Below are 27,684 nucleotides of genomic sequence, written 5' to 3' on the forward strand. Positions count from 1 at the left end.
CTGCTACTGAGTATTACTCCAGCCATTTCCCGTTTTTTTAGTATTTGAGCTTCACACCATCTGACCACAACACAACACAACCCATCACACATGTCAGACTCTACCTCATCCTTCTGTCTGTGCACTATAGCACAGTTTTAGTCAAGAAAGCAAGCAGACAGCTGTCATCCAGACTTTGAATAAAATATATAGCTCCAAGCAGACAGAGAATAAAGTCATCTTATTTGGGTCACCATCCTCAAACACGGCTCCTTTGAGTAGCATCACGGCCTCGGTGCCAATTCTTTAAGAAATGTCATGTTTCAAAGGCTTGTAGCAGGCCTTAAGGTGTGTCTTTATTCCTCATGATACACCTATGAATCCAGTCTGCGAGGATGATGAAATTTGTACGGCAAACTGTGTGGATCAGGCCTTTGATGAGGATTTGCTCATGTGGGGCTAGAAAGCAAGGGGACCTGTGTGGATGCTGTTTGAGAATGTGAGAGAAAAAAATCTTTTGAATCTGAATCCAAAGAACTCCAGAGAACTCCATCACCATCACCACTCATGTTTGCATTCATGTGTAGCATCTGAGGTTACCAGTGTAGGCCACAGTGACATTATAACAAGTGTTTCTTTATTTACAAAGTGATGGAATGCTTTTTTCACTTCCCCAGGTCGTCTCTGACGATAATGACAAAGTGGTTAAACAGAGCAATCACAAAGCAGTTGTAGATCGACACAATAAAAAATAGTTACATCTGTTTGGAGAAAATGTACAGTATTCTCAAAAATCGAGGTAGAAAAAGCACACACTGCTTGACTGATGACATTTGACACACGTTCACAGAAGTCACCATAGAGTTGAAATGGTAGAGTGGTCAGGAGGGAAGCGACTACATACTGATTCAAAATAGAAGCACTGTCGACAACCAATGGAGCAATAGAGTCTCAAGACCACGTAATTTCTTGAAGTGAAAATGTTCAACAGGTTTAGTTTACTGTATCAACCAAGAAGGTCAGCAGCCAACTGCAGAATGAAACTGATAAAGGCAAAATAACAACAGTGAAAAATCTCCACAGTATCATGGTTTCTGGTACATAGTTCATATTTGAATTCAAGTATGTGATAAAGCATTTGGGTGAAACATGGAACACTTTCATTCACTATTCAAAATCTGTTATGATTTATGTATACAGTGGCATGTAGAACAAGTATGTTTCATGCAGACACTAAACAAACTACTTTTCTTTTTAAAGCAACAAACACTGAGATTTCATGAATGGAAAATGTTCCCTTCATGTTGCATTTTAACAATATTCTCCAGTCACCCTCATTTCTCTTGGCATCAGTACATTTTAAACATTTGGGAAACATTTAAGGTGCTCCTTTTAAACTTAGTGAGAGGACCAAATTGAGAGCCATGACTGAGGATGAATTGATATAAATAATACGTGATCCTGTCACAGAGCACAATACACCTCAAAGTGTTCCCCTCCTGTTTGAAATGAATCTGCGACATGTAGATGAAGATGCTCAGAAGACATTGTGCCACAAAACAAATGTTTCTCCTTATCAAACATCAATTTTGTTAATATACAGACATCAGTTTGCTTTCTGTTTACCCAGAAAGGCCTGGGATGATCGATTGTGTTTACGTGTCATTTCCTTTGTCACTTCAGTATCTTACCAGAAATCCAGAGCCAGGACGTAATTGTGGCATAAGCACAAAAGCAGTGTTGACTTGAATAGCCCATCAAGTACGTTCTATGATTTTCCTTCCCAAAATAGAATGACTGAGTCACACACACACTGAAGTGATCGTGCTGTCTTGCCGCCTTTGCGGAGGGGCCAGAGAGCCACCAACAGTGACTCCCCCTCTGTCAGTCTGTGTCTTATCTACAGGCCTGCTGTGTACACATCGCCCTTTAAGCACCGAGTGTACAAGCACAGGGTCACCATACCCCACTTTTTGAGAGCCAATATATGTCACTAAAATATTCTGCTTTAAACCTTGAGAGCCTCATGGACTCCCACAGCAGACAGTCGGCGGTTGATGTTGCGATAACGGCAGCGAAGAAGGTCGCGATAAGTGGAGCGCAGGTCTCGGTTAAAGAAGGCGTAGATGAAGGGGTTCATTAGGGAGTTAGCGTAGCCTAACCAGAGCAGTGTGCGCTCCAGCCAGATAGGCACACAGCTACACTCCACTCCACAGATAAAGGGCCTGGCAGTGGACAGGATGAAGAACGGCAACCAGCACACAGCAAAGACCCCCACGATCACCCCCAGTGTTGTGGCTGCTTTCTGCTCCCGTTTGAAGATGGAGATGTTTCTGCGTTCACGGTTCAGCAGGCGGGACAAGGCAGCGCACTCCTCTGCCACACCAGGAGGCTTTAGCCCCTGCATTCGCAGCGCCTCATTAGCCACTGTTTCAAGGCGATCGCGACGCGAAACGTCAGTGAAGCGGTGCTTGGCGCCACTCTTGCGGGCTGCCCTGAAGATTTTGTAGTACATGACCAGCATGACCAGCATAGGGATGTAGAAGGCTACGGCTGTGGAATAGATGGTGTAGCCAAAGTCTTGGCTAATGAGGCACACACCGGCTGTGTGGACGTTTTTGGCCCAGCCACAGAAAGGTGGCAGGGTGATGGATGCTGACACCAGCCACACTCCCAGGATCATCTTTGCCATCAGCTGACCATTCTGCCGGGCTGGGTAGGTGAGGGGCCGTGTGATCCCCAGATACCTGTGAGGAAGTGAGACAAAAACTATTACAAATTACTCAGCACTAGCTTCCAGGCAGATTTTCAACTTGGGGCTGAAAGTGGCTGAATGTGTTTTCATATTTGTTCTAAAACCCTTTGACACCGTGTTAAGTACAGTAGCTTCATCATCACATCATCACAAAAATAAGGATTACTTATCACATGTAATTCACTCAGACACTCAACTGAAGCAAATAAATGTGCTGCCTGTCTTCATTAAGATGAAACTGCACTGTAGTGGTATCAAATACATGTCCACTCACTTAAAAGACATTTCAATCAGTCATAAACTCTGTCATTGCCTAGATGGCCATTAGCTTCTTTTCTTTGGCTTTGGAGGAGCTTAGCAGGTGAAGAGGGAGCTATCAATAAAATCAATCAGTTAACTGTGGTTTCAAATAGCAGCTTGAGGTGTCAGAAAAAACAAGATAAAGTGAGCTGTGAAAGGCTTTAATTTGTACAAAATTGAGAAAATAACTGTTATTCTCACAAAATGATAAGTCTGTGTGTACATCTCAGTGTGTTTTGGCTGTATGTCCACAGCCTTCATCAACATCAAATGCGTCGTTGATGAAAGCTGTATATTTGAGACTCCAGGCTGTTTCTGCTCTATTGTTAATCACAAGATAAAAAGCTTTAGGGAGCACTGGCCAATTCGTCTCGTTATCCACCAGTGATGTTATCAGCACTGTGGAAATCAAATTCAGCTCAGTCAGCCTGGCCGGGATTCTTCACTTTATCAACGGTTTGTAGATGTTGAGTTTCTACAAGTCATGTCCAGTTTGACAATATTTGTCAAAATATCACAATATTTGTCTTTACACATTAGCTTACACAGCAACAAAAAATTCAAAACTGCAGTCCTAAGTCCTCAGTTTGCCAAAAGCTTACTGGTTTTAGAAAATAGCGTTACACAGACCACTGTAGCCCAGCATCTCTGCTGCAGATTGCAGCTTGTTAACAACTGACCACACATTGTGCAAGTGGTACTGATCTAGATCAGAGTCACTTGGAGAGGACAAGAAGGCTACAACTGCACTGCAGCTGAAAGCTGATTATGTTTCTCCCATAAACATCTGACACAGATCTGATGTTCTCTAATCAGCTGTTAAAAGCTGCACAGAGTCACTGTTTTTTCCAGATAGGATTTGGAAAAAATGCTTGTGTGTTTTGTGTTGTATGTATGTGGTTGCATGTATGATACAGTGGGCATCTGAGGCATGTGACCTACATGCGGGTCATATCAGAATTTGTCATTGTTGCCATGACAGGTGAAACGTCCATTATTTGTCTGAGACAGGTGTCATTATTTTGTCACCCATGGGTGGTGGCAGAGAGGACCATGAGACAGAAAGAAGGGGGAAAAGCCAAATACACAACTTCATACACAAACTTTGTTTGAGGAGATTCCTCATTTCAGTCAAAAATTAAATTGCTTATTATTGTTTGCGTTACATTAAGTTTTAAGTGACATCACAATCAGATAAAAAATATTCCTATATTTAAAGCCTCTGCAGTATATTTGTAGTTCACATTTAAACTCAGGTGCCATACACTATTACCTCTTACTTCTTAAAGGGGACATATTATGCTCATTTCAATGTCTTTATTTTTTTATTTTGGGGCTCTACTCTAATATCTTTGTGTGAATCACAGTTCAGCCTCTGTCTGAAAACAGGCTACATCAACAAACAATGCAACAAACTATAGTAGTAGGATTTCACTACTTTTTCTCGTCCTTTACTCAAAATGTCAACTTTTAAAATATATCTGTACATATTTGAGCCAGGATCCAATCTGAATTATGAGAGTGGACAACACAAACAACACATAGAAAAACCTTAGCAACAACTTTAGCAACCAAGGCTACTGAACAGACGGCCATTAATGGGCATGCGCAACTATCTGATGTCAACTCGTCAACAAGATAGAAAAAACCATTGCAAATAAGCCTTGAGAGCAAGCTGAAGCCCTGGCCTTTGACTTGCAGGCAGCATTTCTACAGTACATACGTTAACCTCAAGTCTTGGAGCTTTGACCACGTTTGGCATAGATATCTGACATCATAACAGTTTATAAATAACAGAAAACCAGAAAAAGCATAATACATCCCCTTTAAAGATCCCTTGGCTCAGGTTAGTTGTGTTCAGTGAATATTATGTAACAAGTAAGTGTTAATTCACCCCAGATCCCTCCAACCACTGCTCTGCCGAGCTTACAACTCTCACTTAAAATATACTTAAGCTTTACAGCAGGGACTGAATACATCCAGGCGAGCAATGTCAAATAGATAGACGACAGACCCTGAGATGGGTACACTCTATGCTGTGGGAATTCTTAGAAATACATAATGGATACCCAGTAATGCAACACTCCTCTGTGAATACATTATTCAGTAATGAGGAAGGTGGTCGTGGTGGTTATTTGAGGGGGATATTTGTGTGTCAGTTCTCCACAACCTATGACTCATCTTCGGGCTGTTAGAAGACAGAGCTGTTTTCAGACGCACTCTCACTGGATACAAAATCTCACCCTTCACTCAGAGAGAAGATAAGGCAGTAAGCATTTTAACACTTCATTACACAGCTTCCTGTGTGTGTTTTAGCAGGATGAGCTGAGGCAAACATCTGTGGGACCTGCTGCCGGTTTTCTCTTGTTCATTTTAACATAAAGAGATTAAGCAATCCCTGTGAGGCAGTATAGGATACAGCAAAAATAAAACCTATATGAGGAGCATTGCAAAATTAGGTGTATAAAGACATACACCACCAACAATGACAGAGCTACAAATCGTCAAGTAAAACACAAGTAGGTGTGAATTTTTATCAAAGAGAAGTACAAATGCAGAGAAATAGAATTGAACACCACTCTTGAATGTTTAGCCCTAATTGTGATTCTTTCACCTCATATGAATTTTAATGTTGTTGTTCTGTATAACCCACCATCACACAGTGTCTCCTTTTATGATGAACAACAAGATATTATGAAAGGTTTTGATTCTCACATAGAAACAAAATGATATGGTGACTACAACATTAATTGGTTGGACAAAAATGATAAACAAAAACTGAAAATGATTATGTCAAAGTTCAACTTCCAGCAGATGATTAAAGGACCTACAAGAATCACTAGAAACAGTAGAACCCTAATTGATATGGTATTTACCAATAAAACAGATCGGATAACAAAACAAACAACTTATTAACTGGTTTGTCTGAGCAAAGATGGTCATCCCTAAGTCCAAAATTGTGCAATTTGAACGTGATCTTGGGAATATTAATTGGGATCAGCTTATAGAAATAGATGACATGGATATGTGTTGTAACTTCATGACTACTGCTCTAGTGAAATTAACAGCAAAATATACCAAAAACATGAAATGTAAACAAAGGAAAGCAACTTTACCATGGCTAAATAATGAAATATGCAATCTTATGAAAAAACAAGATCTGGCCTTGAAATCAGGTTGTCGCAGCACAGCTAGTTGACCACCTAGAGACCAATCGACTCCTTCATCCACAACAATTTGGTTTTAGACCAAAATGTTCCACTGAAACTGCAAATTGTTATTTCATTGAAAATGTAAAGCACTCATTGGACGGAGGTAATGTCGTGGGGTCAGTGTTTCTTGATATGAAAAAGGCATTTGACACTGTCAACCATGACATTCTCCTGTCTAAGTTGTCTGCATTCAATTTTTCAAAACAAGCAGTTGATTGGTTTGAGTCATATCTTCAAACTAGAGAACAGTGTGTGAAAGTTGAGACATGTCATCCCTTTTAAACAACAGAATGGGTATTCCTCAAGGTTCAATCCTGGGTCCGCTGCTTTTCAGCCTGTTTATAAATGACCTACCTACAAGCTGTCCATTGGCCAACTGCCAGCTTTATGCAGATGACGCGGTCATATATGCACCAGCCAAGTCACCTAGCAAGGCAGCGGCGATTCTGACTGCATATGTGGATGATGTCCATCAATGGCTGCAACATAATCATCTTGTCTTGAACTTGAAAAAAACAGTTTCTATGTGTTTCTCCATTAGAAAACAGGGCTCACTTGAAAATTTTGAAATCAAGATATGGAGATTTCAAGTTTTTAGGATTATCTTAGATCTGCTACTCAAATTTGATAAAGAAGATTTCAAAAACAGTAAAGACCAACCTTAATTGTTTCGAACTAATCATGCACTACATACCAACTCAGGCAGCTCAGTTATTTATGTGCGCTATGATTTTCTCTCATTTTTCATATTGTATGACAGTGTGGACTCAAGCATCACCATCGACAATCAGACACCTCACATCTTGATACAATCAAGCACTGAAAATAGTGGACAAAAAGCGTGTCCGGTGGCATCACTGTCACATACTAAAAAAATACAATCTACTTAGTTTTGAGAGCTTTACTCATCTTTTTTTTTTAATTAGTTTTTCAAATGTATCAACAGTTTTGCCCCCGAGCCTCTTTCTGAATACATCCAAAGACAAGACAGTACCAGAGTAACTAGAAGCATGGTGAATGGCACCTGTAAAATACCATATCGTAGATCTAAATTTGGACATCAGCTTTCTCCATACAGGGCTGTCAACTCTGTAACACATTACCAACTGAAATCAAATTCAGTGTGTGTATTTTATTGTACTCCCATATCTGTAGAACACTGTGGTTTTTATGATTATGAAAGCTGTATATTTTAATTACACTGTATATGTAAAGCCCAATTAGGGACAAGAGTTGAAAATTAGCAATAGCTATAAACTCTCTGTACAGTACATCAGTTTCATGCTCTGTATTGGAACTATGTTAAATCATCCTTATCAAATAAAATAAAAATAAAAAAATAAATTTAATAAAATAAGTTTAAAAGAGTTGTGTGAAAATTATCTGTGGGTTCATCACTTCTAGCGGCACCTTTCACATTGCATGTAGTCATTTGATCCATTGTTTATATAAAAATATTGATTGTAGCAACTATGTAGCAACATATTAAACAAAATGCATATATCAAACCACATGCTATACCTCGCACCACAGAAGATATCACCTTCCATAAAACAGCATGCATTGAGCATAAATACTGACACACATCCAAATAAGGAGTTATTTTTCATATCTCTGGAGGATTTGGGACATATCCACAGCCACAGCAGCCCTCAGGGATTATCCAGTCACAGACAAACAGTGTGCCCGAGCTAATGGAGACTTCCATTACTTCAGCTATGCTACCAGCTAGGGCACAGTGAAGTGAACTATTTTCTGCACCGAAACGCTGTAACCGGCCCTGGTGTGCAACAGTCGTCAGTCATCTCCAGGAGCCCCTCTCAAACCTTTTACAGCTGAGAGGGGATACACAGTGAAATATTTACCAAGCTGCTGTTGGTTTGGATGGCAGAGTGGTAAATTTAGAACAACAAAGGAAGGAACAGAAACTACTTTTTTCCCTTAGAAACTTTCCATTGGTGAATTCTCATTCATTCATCTTATAGAGACATGTATAATTCCAACGTCATTGCACTTGAGGGCAATCTGAGATGAGCCTGTGAACAAGTGAAGTGTTGCCCATTTTAGGGAGTCTATCTGTGTGAGTGAAGTGGGCACAGAGATGCAGACGTCGCCTGCAATCAAACCATTTTTGTTGAAGAATTGTGTCTTCAGGAACTGAGCAGTGCGTTGTGGCTGCTTTTTAACCAGCAGTCACTAGTGTGTATTCAGTGCTTTCATGCTCTGTTTGTTTTACATAAGTGAATAGGAAATCTGAAAACTCCCCATTGTTCACTCAATATTGCAATAGTGCAATCATTTCTTGTTGGACAAAATCAGATATCCGCAAAATATGAGATAGAAAGGTTTGTTTTCTTTTTGATTTTGATTGATTTGAAAATGAAAAACAAGTGTAAAGTATCAACACAGAGTATTTATTCTGAGCTGCCGTAGACTGAAGAGCACCAAATCTGTCTGGTGAGAGTTATGGGATTTCTCCGACATCAGACAACTACCTCAGTCCTCAAGGAATGCTTCATCTCTCCTGTTCTATTTGAGGAACCTCCATACAACAGAAACTGAACTTCTTCTCTCACCAAGCATGCTGCACAACATGAGCAGAGCTGTAGTTTCCACCTCAACAAGGAAGCAAAGGCACAATCCCTTCTGTTTCATACTACAGTCAGAATTACACTTTGCTCTTTAGTGTTCAAACTTTTACCTGTCTACAGTGAGACTAAGGTTGTATATATAAGTTTGAATGAATGCATAAAACAGCAGCAGCTTTTTTTTTTTAATCTCATTTAGACTCTTACATAAACTAAACTGAGTCATCCCTGGACAGACATCCTGCTTCTCTCACATTTCTCTGTTATCTCCAGCCACAGGACTTCCAGCTTAGGTCAGACTGGTGTCAAGTAGTCTGTGAATAATTCTTCTAATACTGTATATATTGTAACTTAGGACTGGTATGCTTGGTATGAGTGCTAGCAAACATCTAAACATCTAATTTTAATCAAGAGTTGAACTGCACATGTCTTAATTGACTATGATGTTAAGCTTAAAGGTCAGTTCAACAAAATTACAGAAACATTTATTCTCCCACTTAGCATGACTTAATTACACTTTAATTAGTTTTAAAATGCTGTGTGTGTGTGTGTGTGTGTGTATGTGTGTGTGTGTGTATTTATACACACACACACACATACACACACACACACATACTGTATATGCATGTATGTATGTATGTATGTATATCAGTAGGTGGCTAAAGTCACTTATTTGACTGTAACTAGCTGTGTCTCTGATTAGACTTCTTACACTGTGTCTACACATAGTGTTTCTCAGTCATCTGTCTCACATGCATCTGACAGAAGAGATACTCCTCTATTTTAATCAATATACAGGCTGTCTACACAGCCCCTAGTCTGGTTGAACCTGTTTCCAGATTCAGAATCATAATCCCAAATTTTAAAAGCATGATCTACAGAATGCAAGGGTACATTAGTGACAACTACAGCTTGGAAAATACCTGGGACCTCAAGCAGCAACTAAACCCAGGGGCACCGTGGGAGGTTTGAGATACATCTGACACAGTAAATATCTATAATCTGAAACCTTTTTCAGGACCACTGACCAATTGTAAGACCCCTGAATAATAACATTTTCAGTCCACACAGACAGCACGACTGACTATCCTTTAAAAACTATTATCCTTTTTATTCATACTTATGATGCAATAGAAAGCTTTTCTAAAAGGTATGTGTACTTGAAGGACACATCACGCTTTAGCCCCCCTGACACCTTTATGATGTCTGTTTTACTTCCTCCTAATTGCCATAAAGCAGTAGTGCGGATATTTTATGGCCCTCGCAGCACAGCACACCACCTGTCCAGTAAACCACCCTATCGCTGGTTTACTGGCTCTCACAACGATAGAGATGATGGGCAGCTATTAGTGCCACAGTGATAAATTGATTCCCCTTCCAACAGTCAGTGTGCCCATCCCTGTCAGAGTAGAGTGTCCTTGATTACAAAGCAAATAGCCTGCAGGCACCACAGAGTAGAGTACAGTAGAATAGAAGAGAAGAGAAAGGGCAACTAAAGATCTGTGTATAAACACAACAACACATCAGAAGGTAATACAGTCACACAAAAGATGATTACAGGACATCACAATCATAGTTAAAGGTGATTCTTCCAGCTTTGTTGAGCAGATCAAACACTTCAAGGAAAATAGGGACAGGTGACTTGATGTACCACCTGAACATGGAAATAACACAGAGAGAGCAATACAGCAGCACCTTATTCCCAGCTGAGCAAAGAGCACATGCACCAACATCTCTTAATGTTTTGTGAGATATACACACACTCTGAACTGCAGATTACACATTCATGGTTTCTGTGGGCAAAAAAGAGCATCAAGCAAACAATGATGAATATATAAAAAGTGACTCAAATTATAGTAAAATGTCAACAAAAGTTCAACATTTTAGGAAATATGCATATTCACAATGCATATTCAGAAGAGTGACACCAGTGCAGACTCCAGGAAGTTACCCAGAACCACAAAATGATTTTGTTACCTTTGGTCAGAGTCAGGCTAGTGGTTTTCCCCTGTTTCTAGCCTTTATGTCAAACTTAGCTAATAACTTGATGGCTATAGCTTCATATTGACCATACAAATAAAGAAGTGGTATAGATATTCTCATCTAACTCTCAGGAAGAGAGCAAAGCGTCATAGTAATCCTTTCAGAGAAACACCTTTTGTTTACAGTGGTGTTGAATAGAACTTCACATATTTGAGCCATCTATTTAAATTGCAAGCTTAAACTGCTTTTCACCCTCCATTATTGTCCTTTGACAAAATGGAAAATGTTAACTCAAGGTCGCTTACTAGCTTTTACACTGAATTAAGATGTTTTTGTCAAACTACTTTTCCCAAGGTCTGTCTATTCTTTAACCATATTAACTCTCACATTCACTGCTGTTCGCTGCTTTTCACAGGTCTGAAGATGTCATGTTTACAAAGTGAAAACATAACCAACCCAGACTTCATGTTTCCTGATTTAAACTACTGCTGCTGCTATTTTCTATCGCTGCTGTTCCTGCTGATGCTGTTTCTGTTCAGCACATCAGTCACTGACAGCGCTGCCTTTAAACATTTCTCTAATGCACCGTAAAGCTGAGTACAGTGCATGTATGTGCAGTTCATTTTAAGTTTAAGCGGAAAAGGCAGCAGCAATTCCCATAACACACATTATTTAACATTGTACTCTTCTCTTTACGGCTCACTCCTCGGACTCCCTGTCCCAGCGGACTCTAACAACATCATCTGGCCCTGAGCTTTCACCGGTGTCTTGACCTTTTCATTCTGGTAATGGCAGCCTCAGAGAGCATCTCTCAGCTCTCCCAGTCCTCAAGGTAATTTGAAAGCACTCACACAAATCTCTTGATCTGTGATCTATGGCTTGTTGGTTAATCTTACATCTATGGACAACAGTGTTACATGTTGCTCCATTCAAGATGTTTGCACAGAGTTGTCAAAGTGAATCACACAGACTCATCATTTCAATTCAACTAAATTCTGACTGTTTTGGTGTTTGGTTAAGGTTATGGAACTAGGCTTAGGCTCTGGCTTCATCATGGTTAAATGAGAAAAGAATAAGATAATATTCCTCCATCATCATTATTGTCCAACACATTTTATTTTAGTGTTAGACCAATAAAGTTATGGCAAGTCCAAGCCCCTCCCGCTCACTTCCTTGTGGTTTTTGTATTTTCTGTCCTCCACCCTTACAAGATGCCAAATTTTTCAAACCAGTCAAAATATGCCCCTTCTTCTAAGACCACTCACACACTTAGCAAATATTTTAATTCCCCTCATATACACCATATATCTTTTTATTATCTTTCAGGCATGTTACTCCAGTCATCAACTATTCTGTCTTTCTGGACAGTGAAAGTGAAAGAAAGTTCTGAGTAATACCAGGCAAACCAAAATCCAGGACCTTGACTTGCTCAGCATAGAGGGCAACCGCCTCAATTATTAAACTTAAAAATGTTTCAGCCAGCTCTTGGGTTTACACCAGGCTATCCACTGCTATAAATGGTTATGGGATCTGTAAATCCTGTTGGTTGCCCCTGTTTGAACTGCCTGTTTACAGTTGTGTCTCCTTCATCTTTTAGCAATGGGAGAGGCTGTCTCTGTCAGGGGGCACAGATCAGGATTTGCAGTGATTTAATCTCCTTTCATACATTTGCCAAAGATCAGTTCAGTTCATCAGTTACTCATAGTTAGTGTTGTGAAGCAGCAGCAAGTCAGTCACAACCTCAGTTTTCATGGCCTCGCCTATAAATAGCTATTATGTAAGGAAAATAATGAAATTTGCACCAAATTTATATATGTACAACAGTTCTTTTGAGCAGCACTATTAAGTTGTATGAAGAAAGCTTTTAGTCATACTTTTGGGTTTCATGCACTGCTTCCTGAATCTGGACTAGAATGTTTTTCAGTATGAGTCACACAAGCTAAGAAGCAAGACCATTTTCTGTGTCACTGGAGTCTACATTAAAAAATCAGTTTACCTCATCACTGTATTTAAATTGACTTTCTGAGTGGATTTCTGCATGGCTGTTGCATTTCGCTGCAGCCTGTTAATTGTTTTTGGGACTTCCATTATGTTAGCAGCCACAGAGACTAGATTTGTTATGTAACTACAGAGCATCTATAGACCTTTCTCACCACCATGAAATTTAAATTGCAAACTTCATAGTTATACAATGACTAAAGTCCGTCAGTGGAAGGTGAATAAGTATGTGCCAGCGAGTCCATCTTCCTCTCTTATTCCTGTCATGATGATGTGAGAGAGTGAGTGTGAAGAGCCCCTTCATCTTTGTCAGAGGCAATTCTGCTGCAGAGTGCCGTCGCTCTCTCAGAGGATACCTCAAAAACTAAATAAGCTTAGAAGAACTCTCACATGTGGGGGAGGAATCTAATTCTCCACTTCTACCTGTTTTACTTCTGACTTTTAAGAAAAAATGTTGAATAATTTTAGTTTTAGGTCAAAGGGAAGAAGAGGTGCTTGATTAGAAAATTTTTAACTCTTTTATGAAAAAATAGTATGTAAACTGTGACAACGTAATGTATTTGCACTGATAAATTATGTGAATTATGTCAATCGACGGTAGCAAAGTCAAATTGCCTTTTAACCTAACTAAATTCTTTAACCAATTATGATATACTTTTGCTGAACTGCTGAACCACTGTACACTGTGATGCTTGACACAGACTTGCATTGGGGCGGCTGTGGCTCAGGAGGTTGTCAACTAATCAGAAGGTCGCATGTCAAAGTGTCCTCAGGCAAGATACTGAACTCCAATTTGCCGATGAGTGTGTGTGGGTGAGTGAGCATTAGAAACATTGCGATGCGCTTTGGATTAAAAAGCGCTATATTGCTCCTGATGAGCAGGTTGGCACCTTGCATGGCAGCTTCTGCCATCAGTGTATGAATGTGTGTGAATAGGTGAATGTTGGCATGTGTTGTAGAGCGCTTTGTGTGGTTGGTAGACTAGAAAAGCACTACATAAATGCAGTCCATTTACTATTTACTAAGGATATCACAGCCAGCTCATCTTTTGAGCCAAGTCATTTTCTTCCAATTTGGCATCAGCCAGCAGTTAGTATAAATGAAATAGCCATTATATGACATAAAATAAGATTTGCCTTGGACATCACAGTGTCTTCAGTATAAAATCACAACAAAACAACAATTAAATAAAAAAACAACAAATACATTCAACCATCACTTGCAGATGCCCATCTACATCAGAAAAAGTGTACACATAGTGCAATATATAACAGTGATCAACGACAAGAAGGACAGCTACAGCATACTCATATTTTAGCGTAGGTGGTGTTAAGGGCTTTGATGGGGGACAAAGGAACATTTAAAATGGTTATGCCTGCTTAGGGGAACCCTGTACTGTCTGTCTGCAGCGAGGAGCTGATACTCAGGGTAGAGAACATGTTGGGTCTGATTATGGTTTGTTGAAATATAGCTTGAGGACTAGGATGAGGACTCCCATGATTGTCATGACTGTCTGTATAAATCAGGTGATCTGGGCCTTTGACTGTACTGTCAGGTTACCAAACCACACAGAGATATCTTAGCTCAGGAGGCTCTCCACTGCTGCATGATAGAATAGAACCTTCACTTCCTGGTTCACACTAAAGGGTCTGAGCCTTCTCAGGAAGTGCAGCCTGAAGCAGACATCCTCCATACCACGGTAATTTGTTATCCACGTGGATGCCCAGGTACCTAGAAGAGTCGCCCTGCATCATGGTATGGTAATGGATGACCTAGGGTCAAACACAATCTGCTTGTGCTGAGGATGAGATGATGTTTGTCACACCACTGTGCAAAGTTCTGGATCATAGACTTACAGACATGGACATCAGGTGTATGAGTCATCATTTCGTGGATCAGCAAATGGAAAAGGACAGTGAGGAGGAGTTGTATCCAATTTGTTCCTGAGTCACTAGACAGTACAATGTAATATAAAGACCAATGTTGAGGACTGCGCTTCTTCCCACCTCCTATTCTTTTACTGACCTTTTTTTATAGGACACAAAAATAGACGTCATGTTAAAAAAACTCAGCCAAGAGCAAGGGAATGCTATTGATATCTGTATTTAACAACAACAACAACTATTATGCTAAAAACAGACAAAAACCCCAAATCAAACCTATACAATTTCTTATCAGCGTAACACATGACATATATGATCAGACCTGACAGGTGACAACATAACTAGAAGTGAAGAAAACATAGAAGAGGAAATTGACTCATTTCCTTAATTTCATATATCAAATAAATGAGGTTTCTGTGGTGGATAACAGAACAGTATTTCACCGAATTACTGCAAAATTAGGGGCCGTCATCATGAAATGTCTCCCTTTTGGTTTAAGATTTTTTCCCAAAGGAAAACGTAGGACAACTGAATCACAGAGCAGATATGTTCGGTAGTAGTAGACTGCTGTAGTAGACAAAAAAAGAATTTAATTTCAGTTGGACAGTACAACACAGGAGATTTGATGGATTTTGAGATGTTCAAAATGATTAATTGGATTTACAGTATGCCTTGTCTGCAGCCAGATGTTGTGTGTCTCATTTAAAAGAAAAATACGCAACCTATAAATCAATCTGTTAAGTAGTACTCTGTGAAAACTTTCAAATAAAACAAATGAGAACAAGTCACAAAAGGAATACTGTACGCTCAACTATGTCAGATCTGATGTTACAAGCAAAAAGGAATAACAGCGCTTACCGCTTACATCAGCACAGCTGATATTAATGTTTTTCAGGAGAAGGAACTAAATTGAATGTAATTTGATTTTGCACCAGATGACATACATCAGAACATCAGATATGGAGGTGGAATCTATGTTCCTGTCCGAGCACAGTGTGCTGTAACCAAACAAACTATGACTGATGACAGGAATATTCATTAAAAGAGCATATTTACTGCTGTTTATCTTGCCTATGAGCAGTAAGGGAAAGAAAATAACCACAATAAGTTACTCAGCTTCTCTCTGAGAGAGTGCATTTAAATATACAGTATCACATTTGTACATTTCCAGGATTCATCTCCACGCAGGCTAATTTTGACAGATAGACAAACAAAATACCATTATAGGTCAGCAAACACAGCTGTGACAACAAGATAATGATACTGATCCGGTTAAATAAAAGGTCACTGTTGCCAAAGCAGTGCACATAATGATGGGTAGGAAACAGTTAATCTGCTATAATAATGCTAAACTGTGCAATGAGCTTAATGTGAACAAAAGAAATGGAGGTGTATCATTATTGAAAGCTAAAGTACGTTTAGTTGACTGTGGACTACATGTAACTAGCCTAATAGTCATTAAAAAAAATTTTTTAAAAATCATTCATCTGAGAGTCAGGTTTTGGGAGATTAAGTGACACCAAAATCATCCATATGCACCTGGCAGATTATTGGCTCCAAATTGTCAGAGTTGCTTGGTGTTCTCTGCTGGTAATGGACCAGGTCAGTGGACACTGCCCTCATTGTGACTGGTGATTTTGGCAAAGACAAAGCTTAAAAAATTTTGACAAACTTCCCATGTCCCACCAGATGAACAGGACTTTGTACCATTTTCCATTCAAGGAGGGTTACAAGGCTAATTTTCTCCCACAATTCAGCCGGTCAGATCACCAGCTTCCTCAGACCAGAATATAAACAAAAGATGGTACAGGAAACTGTGGTGACTGAGGTCCGGTGTTGGACTGACCTATCAGAGGCCACACCTCAGTACAACCCGAGTGACATCGACTGAAGATCAGGATATGTTCCAATTCAGCTCTTATAACATCAATGAGTCTATGGTGGTACTGATGAGTTTCATAGCAATGGTGGCCAACAATATCATCCCTACGGTGACTGTACGGTCATTTCTAAACCAGAAACCATGGGTTGATGGATCCATTCATATTCTAATTACTATTATTATTGCTGCACACTAACCTTTTACCAGTCCTCTAGAGTATGCCACCCTTGCATTTCACTGCACATATTAGGAAATATGGGTATGTGATAAACACATTCTTGAATCTTGAACCTTGAAGTTACACACACTACAGAATGTTGAGGGATGAAGTGAAAATTTACAGATTAAGTGAAAATTTTGACCTCCTAGTGGTGCTAGCTGTAAAGTCAAGGGATCACAAAAGTCACTGGGATTCATCTTCTGGGCCACATGAATATCTGTACCAAATCTCATGTAAATAGTTGTCATGATAATTCACTAAAAACCAACAATGTGACCCTCATGGTGGTGTTAGAGGTAAAGTCAGGGGGCTGGACCCACAGATCATTGCCATCCCTAGAGCCATGCAGCTAGTGTGGCTAAAAACTACACACAGCTTTGAACTTTGGAGTGGCATAGAGCAACAGTAAATATAGTACATACACTCACGTCTCACTTGGGCTAATCCTCTGTGTATTCTCTGCAAACTCTGGCAAACTGCTCTAAAAAACTACTGTCACAAATTTGCTTTTAATCTTCATAATTTGAATAAGTGTCCTACTCAACACACTGTATACTAAAGTGTTGCCATGGAGCTCAGCAGCCGAAAATCTAGACAGATGGATCATGTGGGCGTTTGTGTTTTCACCATTTAACAGGTAACCTGACCAACACGCCAGTGTCCCAAAAACATATAGTCCTCTGACTGCCAGCATACAGTATGTGCAAAGATCTGTCTGTGTTTCAAAGATGTTTCTACAAATTGACAAAAAAAATCTCACCACAAAGATTGTACCACACAATCTTCCTAATCTGATAGAGTTTGCCCAGTTGAATCATAGGTGTTCAAATTTCCATTTTTTGGGGCACTTTAAGTGTGATACAATTGAAAGCTCCACAACAGCTCTGATGGATCTTGTGGTCAGATTACTTTTCTCAACTATTGGTTCCAAGATCAAGAATGAACTTTCAATCTCAACTGTTAATGCACTGGATTACATATGATTTTGCTCAGGACTAACACATTTCTGTTCCCAGTGTGTCACACAGACAGTCATGTCCGACAGTGCAGGGCTGCCTGCAGACCCTTGACCCAGTTAGTGGTCAGTTTCAGGGTTCAGTGCCTTGCTCAAAGGCAGATTGGCAGTAATGGGGGTACCATAACTCAATTGTCTATTTCACAGCTGGAATACAAACTCCACTCAGAGCTAGGGGTTAAATAACTAACTTCTCAGCATCTACATGCCCGGAGTAAAGAGGAACATCACAGCTGTACTGTCATATTGAACTTCAGTCATACAACATTTTGGGATAATTTAACTTTCTCTTTCTTGATAAAAGTATGTGGTATGTTGTATTCTTTAAGAAATATATTGGAATGATGTCAATACACCAAAACCAAAAAATAATAATTTCAGAATTAAATGACAACCACAGTAGACTGAACATATATGAAGAGTGGTGTATTTTTGAGAGAAATGTGAGCAAATTAATTATTGCCTGTGTCTAAAGGGATTGCTTCTAAAAGCTGTTGCCTTTGGCAGGATTACAGTATATGCCCAAATGCAGAGACTTACAGTTTATCCTCTGAACATAAACACACATGGATGCACAAGATTGGTCACTGATTTAAAAAAGTTAACTCCTCAGTAATTGGTTATATGATCATTCATATTGCCCTCAATAATAGACCATATAAATATTCATGTGCACAAATGCAGTGAATACAAAATGCATGTTTATTCTACAACCAAAGCAATATGCAAAATGTTCAAACATATTATCTGCAATTCACAGCACGGTGTGTGTGTTTTGTCTCTCAGTATTGTCTCTCCACTCCATCAACAGGAAAAATATTGGTTCACTGCTTGGTAAATGTTCGATGGCCCTTTGTTCTATCTTGATGAATAATAGACCCCACCTTTGTTATTCCATATACAAAACTTGATTTATGCCACACTAAAGTCACTCAGCACTTTGTCCTTTTCTTCTTCCTGTCCTCAGAGATTTCCGGGTAAATAGGATGACAAACTGGGAATAGCAAAATAAAATTCTAAAGATCTCTGTCTGTGGGCTTGTTAATAATTCATCATCCTCCACGTCAAATTGCACAGGAAAGCAGAACATACCAATACTGCTGCTGACATATGACAGTTAGGTACCTCCAGCTTTTAAGGAATGAGGGCTTTTTAAGAAGTTTCACCAGTCTTATGTTGACAAACTCACTCATTACATCAATAACTGTGTATAATTTCATTTCAAGCAAGAAACATCAAATAGGGGTCAGATGGTTTTTACCCAATAGGGGGGACATACAAATTATTAAAGATAATCAGCAAAACAGCTCAAAACAACCCCCTTCCTAACCTAATTTTCATCAGCGAAAGCAGTTCAGCTGGATATTTTCATGTCAGTCTGTGATCCATCGGCATGACTGTTGCTCTTCAAATATGATGTAGAGCTGGATCCTGTTCCAAAGCTCACTGATTAGCTGTGTAGGAAAATCTGATTAAGTGGTTCCAAATATCATCACAGAACATGTGATCTGTGAGTGAAGCATTTAGCAGTTTAAATATTATATTTCTTCAGAATACATTTCAGGGATGGCAGTAAGAGTCTGTTGGTCGGTCAGTTCATCACTTTGTTCCAGACTGAAACATTTCAACAGCTATTGGATGGATTGTCATGAAATTTTGTACATTTATAGTCCCAGGACGATGAATCCTAATGAATCTCCCTGACTTTTCCTCTTGCACTACAATGAGGTTAATATTTGTGGTTTTGAGTGAAATATCTCAACAACTATTGGATGGATTACTATGAATTTTGGTACAGTCATCATTTAGCGCTCCTGCCTCCTTTTTCACTCCCCTCTTCTTGAGCTTTTTACAAATGAGGTGTAAGTTAGAAGAAGGGGGGCAAGGGTGAAGTGGGGAAAATGGGATGCATGATAACCTCACCGAGCCACAGTGTGTATTGTGCAGTGTATAGCTGTTTAGTTCAAGTGACCTTTGCCCTGAGAGTGCTGGTAAAGAGCTGGTGATGACACCATGCAAGCGTTTATGCCCATTGGACAACTCAAGACAATGAATACATGTTCATTTATAATGTTCCTTTTCCAAATTAGCACTGTTTTAGGGTAGTTAGATTAGTTGAAGGCCTAGGGCTGACATGGATCATTCATTTATTTTATTTATTTAAACTTTTTTAAATTAAAACCCATCCTTTGGATGATACATTAAACCAGGGTCCTGACTCACTGTGGTCATTAAAGGTCCCATGACACTTATTGCGAAGAGTAGGGGGTTCCCCGGTGTCCTGGCAAAATTCCCAACCTGGCTGTCTCCATCTGGCCATCTAATTATCCCCCAGTGTAATTGACTCAATGATTTCTCCCCTCTCCACCTCAAGCTGTTGTATGATGAGCATTCTGATGCAAAATGGCTGCCATGCATCACCCAGGCAGATGCTACACATTGGTGGTGGCAGAGGGGAGTTTCCCCCCTTCACTGTGAAGTGCTTGGGTATCAAGATAAAGCGCTATATGAATGTAATCCATTATTATTATTAATCAGAATGACCCATGAGAATAATGGGTCATCCATGTTTGTTTTTCAGACACTTCTGTGTGAATCAAGTCAGAGCTTTCAGAAATATATCAGTCTGTCCAGGAAATTGCAATTTTGTGATCACAATAATCGACACAAATATATTTGCAAGAGCTTGCAATTTTGCTGAATTACAGCAACTTTTCAGCATGAAATGGCCAAATCAACAGACCATTCAGCAAGGACTCAGGCATGCATTCAGGTGGAAGATGGACAAATCTCACCTGCCAACAAAAATTATTCCCATAGACAAAACAAATGTTACCAAATGAGATTTGCATTCAGTCAGTCAGAAAAATACAAGTTGATGCATTTTTCAGACAGCAAAGATGGACATAATCTACCTCAAATATAAAAATGAGCACTTTGGAAATGAAGCTATATTTTTATGTTAATGGTTTATTTTGATGGCATTATTGACTAATTTTACTTGGTGCTGATATTAAGGTGAAAGTTTATTTAATAAAGGCTTATTAATGGAACACAAGTACAGCATTTTTATTTTTAAATAACTTTGAACCAATGGTTTTCATGTTCAGAAAATAAATTTAAAAAATAGTACTGAAATATAGTTGTTTCTGTGATATGTACTATGGTTTTTATCGAAGGAAGAGTTTACACATGACTGTTCATTGGTAGTAGATTTTAAAAAATTACATTGTTTTCCTTTGTTTGCAATTTTCCCCAATTCCTGCAGTTTTACCACAAAAAGAGCACATAAAACATTGGAAATTGTATTGCAATTTTTGTGAAGAGCCACTGCAAAACATTTTTGGCTGCATAATTACAAAAAAAGTCCTGGAGGGACTGATATATGAGATTCCCGATATTAATTTATAAAACACTGCATGTAAACATATGCTGTTGGTAACCCTTTTTTTCTTCTTCTTTTTTGTTTATTGAATATTTACTTACTGTATGTTTTTTGTATTGTACATTTCATGTGCAGTATATAGACAAGATTCTTGTTTCATTGAAATGTCTATCTAATGCAGTGCTATCTAACAAGAAATCTGAATCCTGAATAAGTGGAAATAAACATAATATGGTAACTTCCATATGGCGTGAATGCAGCAGAGCATGCTGGACCTGCTGTAGCTGCCATATATTTGACAACAAGCCAGAGATAAATATATTTATTTTTCTAATGAGCCAACAGGAAGTCATCCAAGCCCTCAAACAATGGCTACCTTTATCGTAAATGACAAATCCCAAGAGGCAAAAAGAGAGCGCAATTACGATATTCAGTCATCCCAACCCCTTGGATCGATTCCCACACACACCGCCCTATCTGATTACATGATGAGAGAACAATTTGTATCCCGTATTACCATAATAAAAGTCAAACAGACAGTGAAACAGGATGGAAACAGAGCTGTGGTTGATACAAGCAGATCTTATCAATGATTAACTTGCCAAATGCAATATCCCAGCATTTTTATTTAATGATGGTCTGAAATATTTTCATTGACAGCAGTTTTGCTCTGAGTGCTTGTTTACAGGACGTGGGCAGTGATGGATTTTAGACATTGTTTCCTCTTTTAGTATGAAATAGTTGTAGTGGCTTGTAACATTAAATGTGTCTCTTGTGGTTTCCAAAACCTCTAAAACATACTGCTCTCTGTAAACTGCTTGTGATAACAGGATTCAAGAATTCAGTGTAACATCCTATTTATTACCAGAACACACTTTCTGTCCTGATTTAGCATTCCTTTACAAGCATGAACTGCCTTTGATCTGATTGCACTGACTGGCAGGAAATGTCCAATCCTTCACATTTGGCAAAGTGGCCGACAAGTGGGATGTGAATAGTGTCTGAGAGAGCAGAGCTTAGGCGTCACATCACATTACCTGAGGATGCGTCAGCTAGGTCAAGTCATTTGTGTCTGGTGCTGCGGGTGGATGCTTTCCAGCTGCACTGAGAAAGCGCCATCCCTCCTGGGACAAACTTACTCGCCAACCTCACAAAATATTATCAGATGGGGAGGGCAGGTCGATGTTAGAGCAGTGTGTGAACTCAGCTCATCATTAACACGCCAGTAGGCAGAAAGGATGTGAATGCTGTGGTTAATCCTGCTGCCACCGAAAGGCCCTCACTAGCGTGATTTCTTCCTTCAAATCCCCTGCAGAGGCTTACAAGTGTAATCACACCTATACTGTATTTTCTTTAGCCTGAACCTTGGTGGAAAACTTTACTTTACAGTTACGTGATATTGTTCCTTGACCTACATCCCATCCATCTTCCACTGTTCACTGATATTTAAAGGACTAGTGTCTAAGATTTAGTGGCATCTAGTGGTGAGTGCAACCAAATGAATACCCCTCCCCTTCCAAGCGAGTAGAAGAACCTATGGTGGCCATGAAACTTGCAAAAAAACAAGTAAGGCCCTCTCTAAAGCCAGTGTTTGGTTTGTCCATTTTGGGCTACTGTAGAAACATGGCGGTGCAGCATGGTGGCCTCTGTGGAAGAGGAGTCGCTCCCCATATAGATATAAAGGGCTCATTCTAAGGGAGCAAAAACATAACCATTCTTGTTTTCAGTTTATTATACACTAATTAAAACATACTTATGAATATTATATTCCATTTCTGCTTAGTCCGTTCTGCTAGATGCCAATAAATTTTTCACACTGTTCCTTTAAGGCTATATTTGACTTGTAGGGTCTAGGGTCTGTCTCTCACTAAACCAAGCTCCTTCATTCCTTTAGCAGCGTCTTTTCTTAGACGTCTGAGAAACTGCAGAAAAGGACTACTCTCTCTTCTCACTATTGTGAATAAATCATTTATATTTGACTTCTGAATTATTGAATATACAACATATTACTCTCAGTGAAGGTAAAAACTGGCTGTAGCCAAAAGAGATACTAACTTTTTAGGGAAGTGGGCACAAATGCAGCTAAACCTTTGCTGAAAGTCTATGCTGGGAGCAGTCCTACATTCATTTGGGCAGGCTTTGGGCATATAACTTCTCTTTTATTCTCTTCACAACATGCAGTCTGGACTCTTCTGCTGTGACTAGGTCAATGCTTTGGTGTGTTGGGTTCAATTTGCAGGGTTGAATCTCTACTTAAGGAAGCTGTAGGGCATGAATGGGTACTCATCCATAAGCATGACTTTTACAGCCATCAGTATTTGCACCTACAGTACAAAATCAATAGCACTGACATGTATTCTGCTATTCTGTTATTTTGTTGTGACCCATGCTACAGGATAGGTAACTTTTTCTTCAGTCAGCCAATAACCTGCTGTTATAGAGTGAGTGTTGTAACTAGGAAATGATTTCTATATAAAATTTAATTCCTTTTTCAGGTACATTGCAGTTTGGGAAATAAAGAGGCAATAGGCTGGACATTCAGATTAAAATTAATACAGCATCATTTTTTTCATTTTATTTAATTTATTTATATTATTCTTCATTTGATTTACAATACACACTAAGCTGCATATACTGCTGCCATACCATTTATGCCATGGTATCTAACCATTTAATATTTCTTGGTAAATTAGGATACTGTGTTGTAAATCAGTGAGCTGTATGGTTTTATTGCAATTTATCATTTTTTATATAATGTTAGCATCAGTGTGATGAAGTGCGTTGATTTGTCAGGTATTCATTTACTGGACTGAATAAAAACATACATTCATTTCTGGTTGTTTTATCTGTATTTTACCATGATATACATTGATATTGTGATGTAAACTTACATACGCCCTGATAGATCCATATCACCCAGCCCAAATATTAAGTTGCCAATAGCACTCGTACTTTGATCTCGCTGATAAATCCTGCCTCAGTAGAAGGATTTAGTTTAGATTAAGTATTTGTTTAGGGTACCAATCAAGGCCAAATTTAGTTGTGATGCAATAACTGAAGCTAATCTGAAACCTAGATATCTAAAAATGTAATAAGCTAACATCTGAATTTCTCAGTGTTTATGAATCACCTTATCCACATCTGCATGTTAACATAAGAAAAGATCATGAATAATTTTCTCAGCAGGACTTAAGCCTTTTCTTGCTAAACTGCTGTCATCTGTTTTGCCAGATTGCTTACACACTAAAAAGTCTTAAAATGCATCATTTCACCACAAGATGATTGCATGTAATTAAGAATTAAACCACACTACAATTAGACTGTAGAATTAAGGCTGCTTTACCAATGGGGTGAATCTCAATCTCAGTTCCACTTTTCTTATCCCTGTAAGAGCAACCATATTCAGCAGCTTGCCACCCAGATTAACAGATACAAAGCTGGCAACTGCCCTAGAGTCCTTTAACCAGGTTCTGCATTATTGATTAATCTTGAGGCCTGGTTGTTCAGGGGCCCGGTGTGAAAAACTAGATTTGAATCTTCATTATTTATGTTTGTGTTTATGTGGCGCACATTCCTATGAAAATCTGTTAAACTTGTTTACTTAAAGGTGACATAACGTGTGGGGCCCACAGCTCATTTTTCTCCCAGGACCCCAAGTGGGTTTATCTGGTCCTGATTAGACTTGAGTTAACATGGATGGTGAATGTCAGAGATACTGCATTCCACTTGGGTGACAGCAGTGTCTCTGATAGCATCCACTGGAGCCAGTCAGAGTCCCTGCAGGATCATCAATTCACTGACCTCATACACGAGGGAGCACTCCACCGGCTTCACAATGTCCATATTGCAAACCTATGGAGCTCTGAGATACAATCAATATCCATCTCTGCAGTAGAGCACCATTCTAGGTGCCATATAATATATATACACATTATATACATATAGAGCGACTATATGACCCCCACAAACACACCTGTTCAACCCTGAGCCTTATTTGCACCATACCCTCCTTTGAAGGCACAGAGCTTTTACAATAAATGACCTTGGGAATCCTGGACAATAGTCAGAGAGCCCTAATTACAAGCAATCATGTGTCTAACTGGCAAATCTCATATTCATGAATTATCTCTATGATTCCCATTGTGAATCATATGCCAAACACACTCTGTATTGTTTAATTAATGCAAGCCTGCTTTCATTTTGATAACAGCAAACAGTTTACTGTCTGTCTGTTACAGCTTGATGAAAAAAATCCCAAACTGACTCAATATTATTGAGAATTCTCAGAGTTACACCGTGCCTGACAAAAGGCATTGAAGGAATAGAAGGCCAATGGTGTGATTCAGTGGGTGTGCACACTTTGATTTCATGGCAACAGATTCAGTCACCCACTCTATCTTTTCAGACATAGCTGGTCAGGGTCCATTTGTCCTTTCTGAGTATATAGTGTGAGCTATTCACATTTCTAATCATAGACAATAACACTGAGACCCAACAGAGCCGCTTTGCCACACTCTGAATTATCTCCCACTGGATAACAAAGAGTGGCCTGCACATTGACACTGTTTAATTTTACTGAGATTAGTTCAAATATATTCATGATTATATACTCCTTGAATAATCACCAGGTTCATGATGTTAAAAAAAAATAATTCTATAGGGCGATGTGTAATTAATTTTCTCCATACACTGACTGTGTATGTGTGCAGCTCACGACCTGGCTGGGGGAGTGAGTGGCCACAGATCATGTTCAAATCATACACCGCCCATCTATCTTCAGCAATCTGTGTGACCTCTGTGACCTCTTCAGGCGTACTTAAGTGCCTCCTGCTCACAGCATCCAGGAGCAGGAAACATGCATAATTCTTGCTGTAATGCACTGAGATAATAACGCCTGATTGGCCAGTAGGGAGGAAATAATCAGATCATCAGTACAACAATGAGCTTTTGTCTTCATTATAGTTAGTAAGGCAGAGCAGTGACACTGATCACTTGACTTTATTTCATTATGGATTATAGTGGGAGCAACGGACAAGTCTCATTTGTCAGGAGCTATCTGGCTCAGCTCTGGCATTATGAGCAGTGACTCCAAAGGATATACCTGAGAGGCAGATTGGATCTTGATGGGTGGGGATGAGTGTTCAAGCTTTACTTTCCCCATTTTGAATGTTGAATTTGAAACAGCTCACGGTGGTGCACTTGGGAACTCACTTTCATGAATAATTTTCGAACAGTTTGTTGATGCAAGACTCCAGGATAGTAAATCTCATATATATGTATGGAGTGAGACCAACAAAAAATCAGTATTTGTAGTTTATATACTTCAGAAATGAACTTTACCTACCGCACTATGACAAATCAGCCACGAAATGTGTAAAGTGAATTCCAGTAGATTTTATCATTTTATTGTTAATGGGGAAATAAAGGCACATGACAGAGAGCAGTTGCGACCTATGCGCCCTTAAATGTAGGACGACAGTAAATCATGTATCAAAGTCATAGCAACAGCTGTAAGGTCGATGGGCGCTGATCCTACTTTCAGGAAACACTGCCCATGGTCTGGTCAAGCAGATTAATTAAGCGTGCTATAAATTAATCACAGTCTGTGAATGAATTTTCTGGTTCAGTGGCTTCAGCAGCACAGAAAATCCGATGAATGGTTGATCTGGAATTAGACATTTAAATGCCATCCTCTGGCGCAAAAACACCAAGATATTTTTATGCATTTAGCCTACAGTTCATTACTTAATTTGGCAGTTGAACTGTATTTACCCTCAGTGTACTTAAGTGGTTTGAAGCATATAAAAGGGCATATTTGCCGCTTTCGTGTCATTTTAAACCCAGGGCGCGCTGTAGCCTACTATGCGTAATTTCGGTGCCAGAGAAGATTTGACAGACTTCAGTGACAACGAAGCTCGAGCTGCTAACTTTGGGAACTTACCTATCCACGCTGATCACACACAGGGTCATGATGGAGGCAGTGCAGCACATTACATCCATGCCGATGAAGATGTTGCAGAATACCTCTCCAAAGAGCCACTTGCCCCCGGTGAGGTCTGTCACTATCACAAACGGCATCACTACTATGGCCACTGACAGGTCCGCTACTGCTAAGGACACCAGAAGATAGTTTGAAGGTTGCCTTAGTTTCTTCACCACGCACACTGCGATCACTACCAGCGTGTTCCCCATCACGGTGACCGCCGTGATGATCGCCAGCATCACCCCAATAATGATCTTCTCCGGGCGCCCGAAATCCTGCAGCTGCTCCCCGCACGACGCGTTCCACATGGTTGTGGGAGTGATGGTGACGAGGACGTTGTACAGAAGCTGCGGAGTGCCATTGATAACTTCGGAAATATCCTCGTTCTCATTAGAAGTGGGCTCAATTCCCGAACTATTGTGCATCACGACAACGTTATCCCGGTAGCGATGCAAGGGACGCCTCGCCAGTGCACTCCAATTACGCGCATATTTGGATATC

General features: G+C 39.5%; 1 protein-coding gene across 1 annotated transcript; it reads right to left on the reverse strand.

Moving 5' to 3' along the window:
- Window positions 1–655: 655 nt before the first annotated feature.
- Window positions 656–27,608, reverse strand: htr7c (5-hydroxytryptamine (serotonin) receptor 7c). Its single transcript, XM_044336439.1, has 2 exons — window positions 27,142–27,608; window positions 656–2,726 (listed from the first exon to the last, which is right to left on the reverse strand). Exons 1-2 carry the CDS (start codon window positions 27,606–27,608, stop codon window positions 1,988–1,990), a joined length of 1,206 nt encoding a protein of 401 aa, XP_044192374.1. The 3' UTR covers window positions 656–1,987.
- Between the last annotated feature and the right edge of the window lie 76 nt (window positions 27,609–27,684).

The sequence above is a fragment of the Thunnus albacares genome, chromosome 2 (assembly GCF_914725855.1).
Source record: "Thunnus albacares chromosome 2, fThuAlb1.1, whole genome shotgun sequence".
NCBI lineage: Eukaryota > Metazoa > Chordata > Actinopteri > Scombriformes > Scombridae > Thunnus > Thunnus albacares.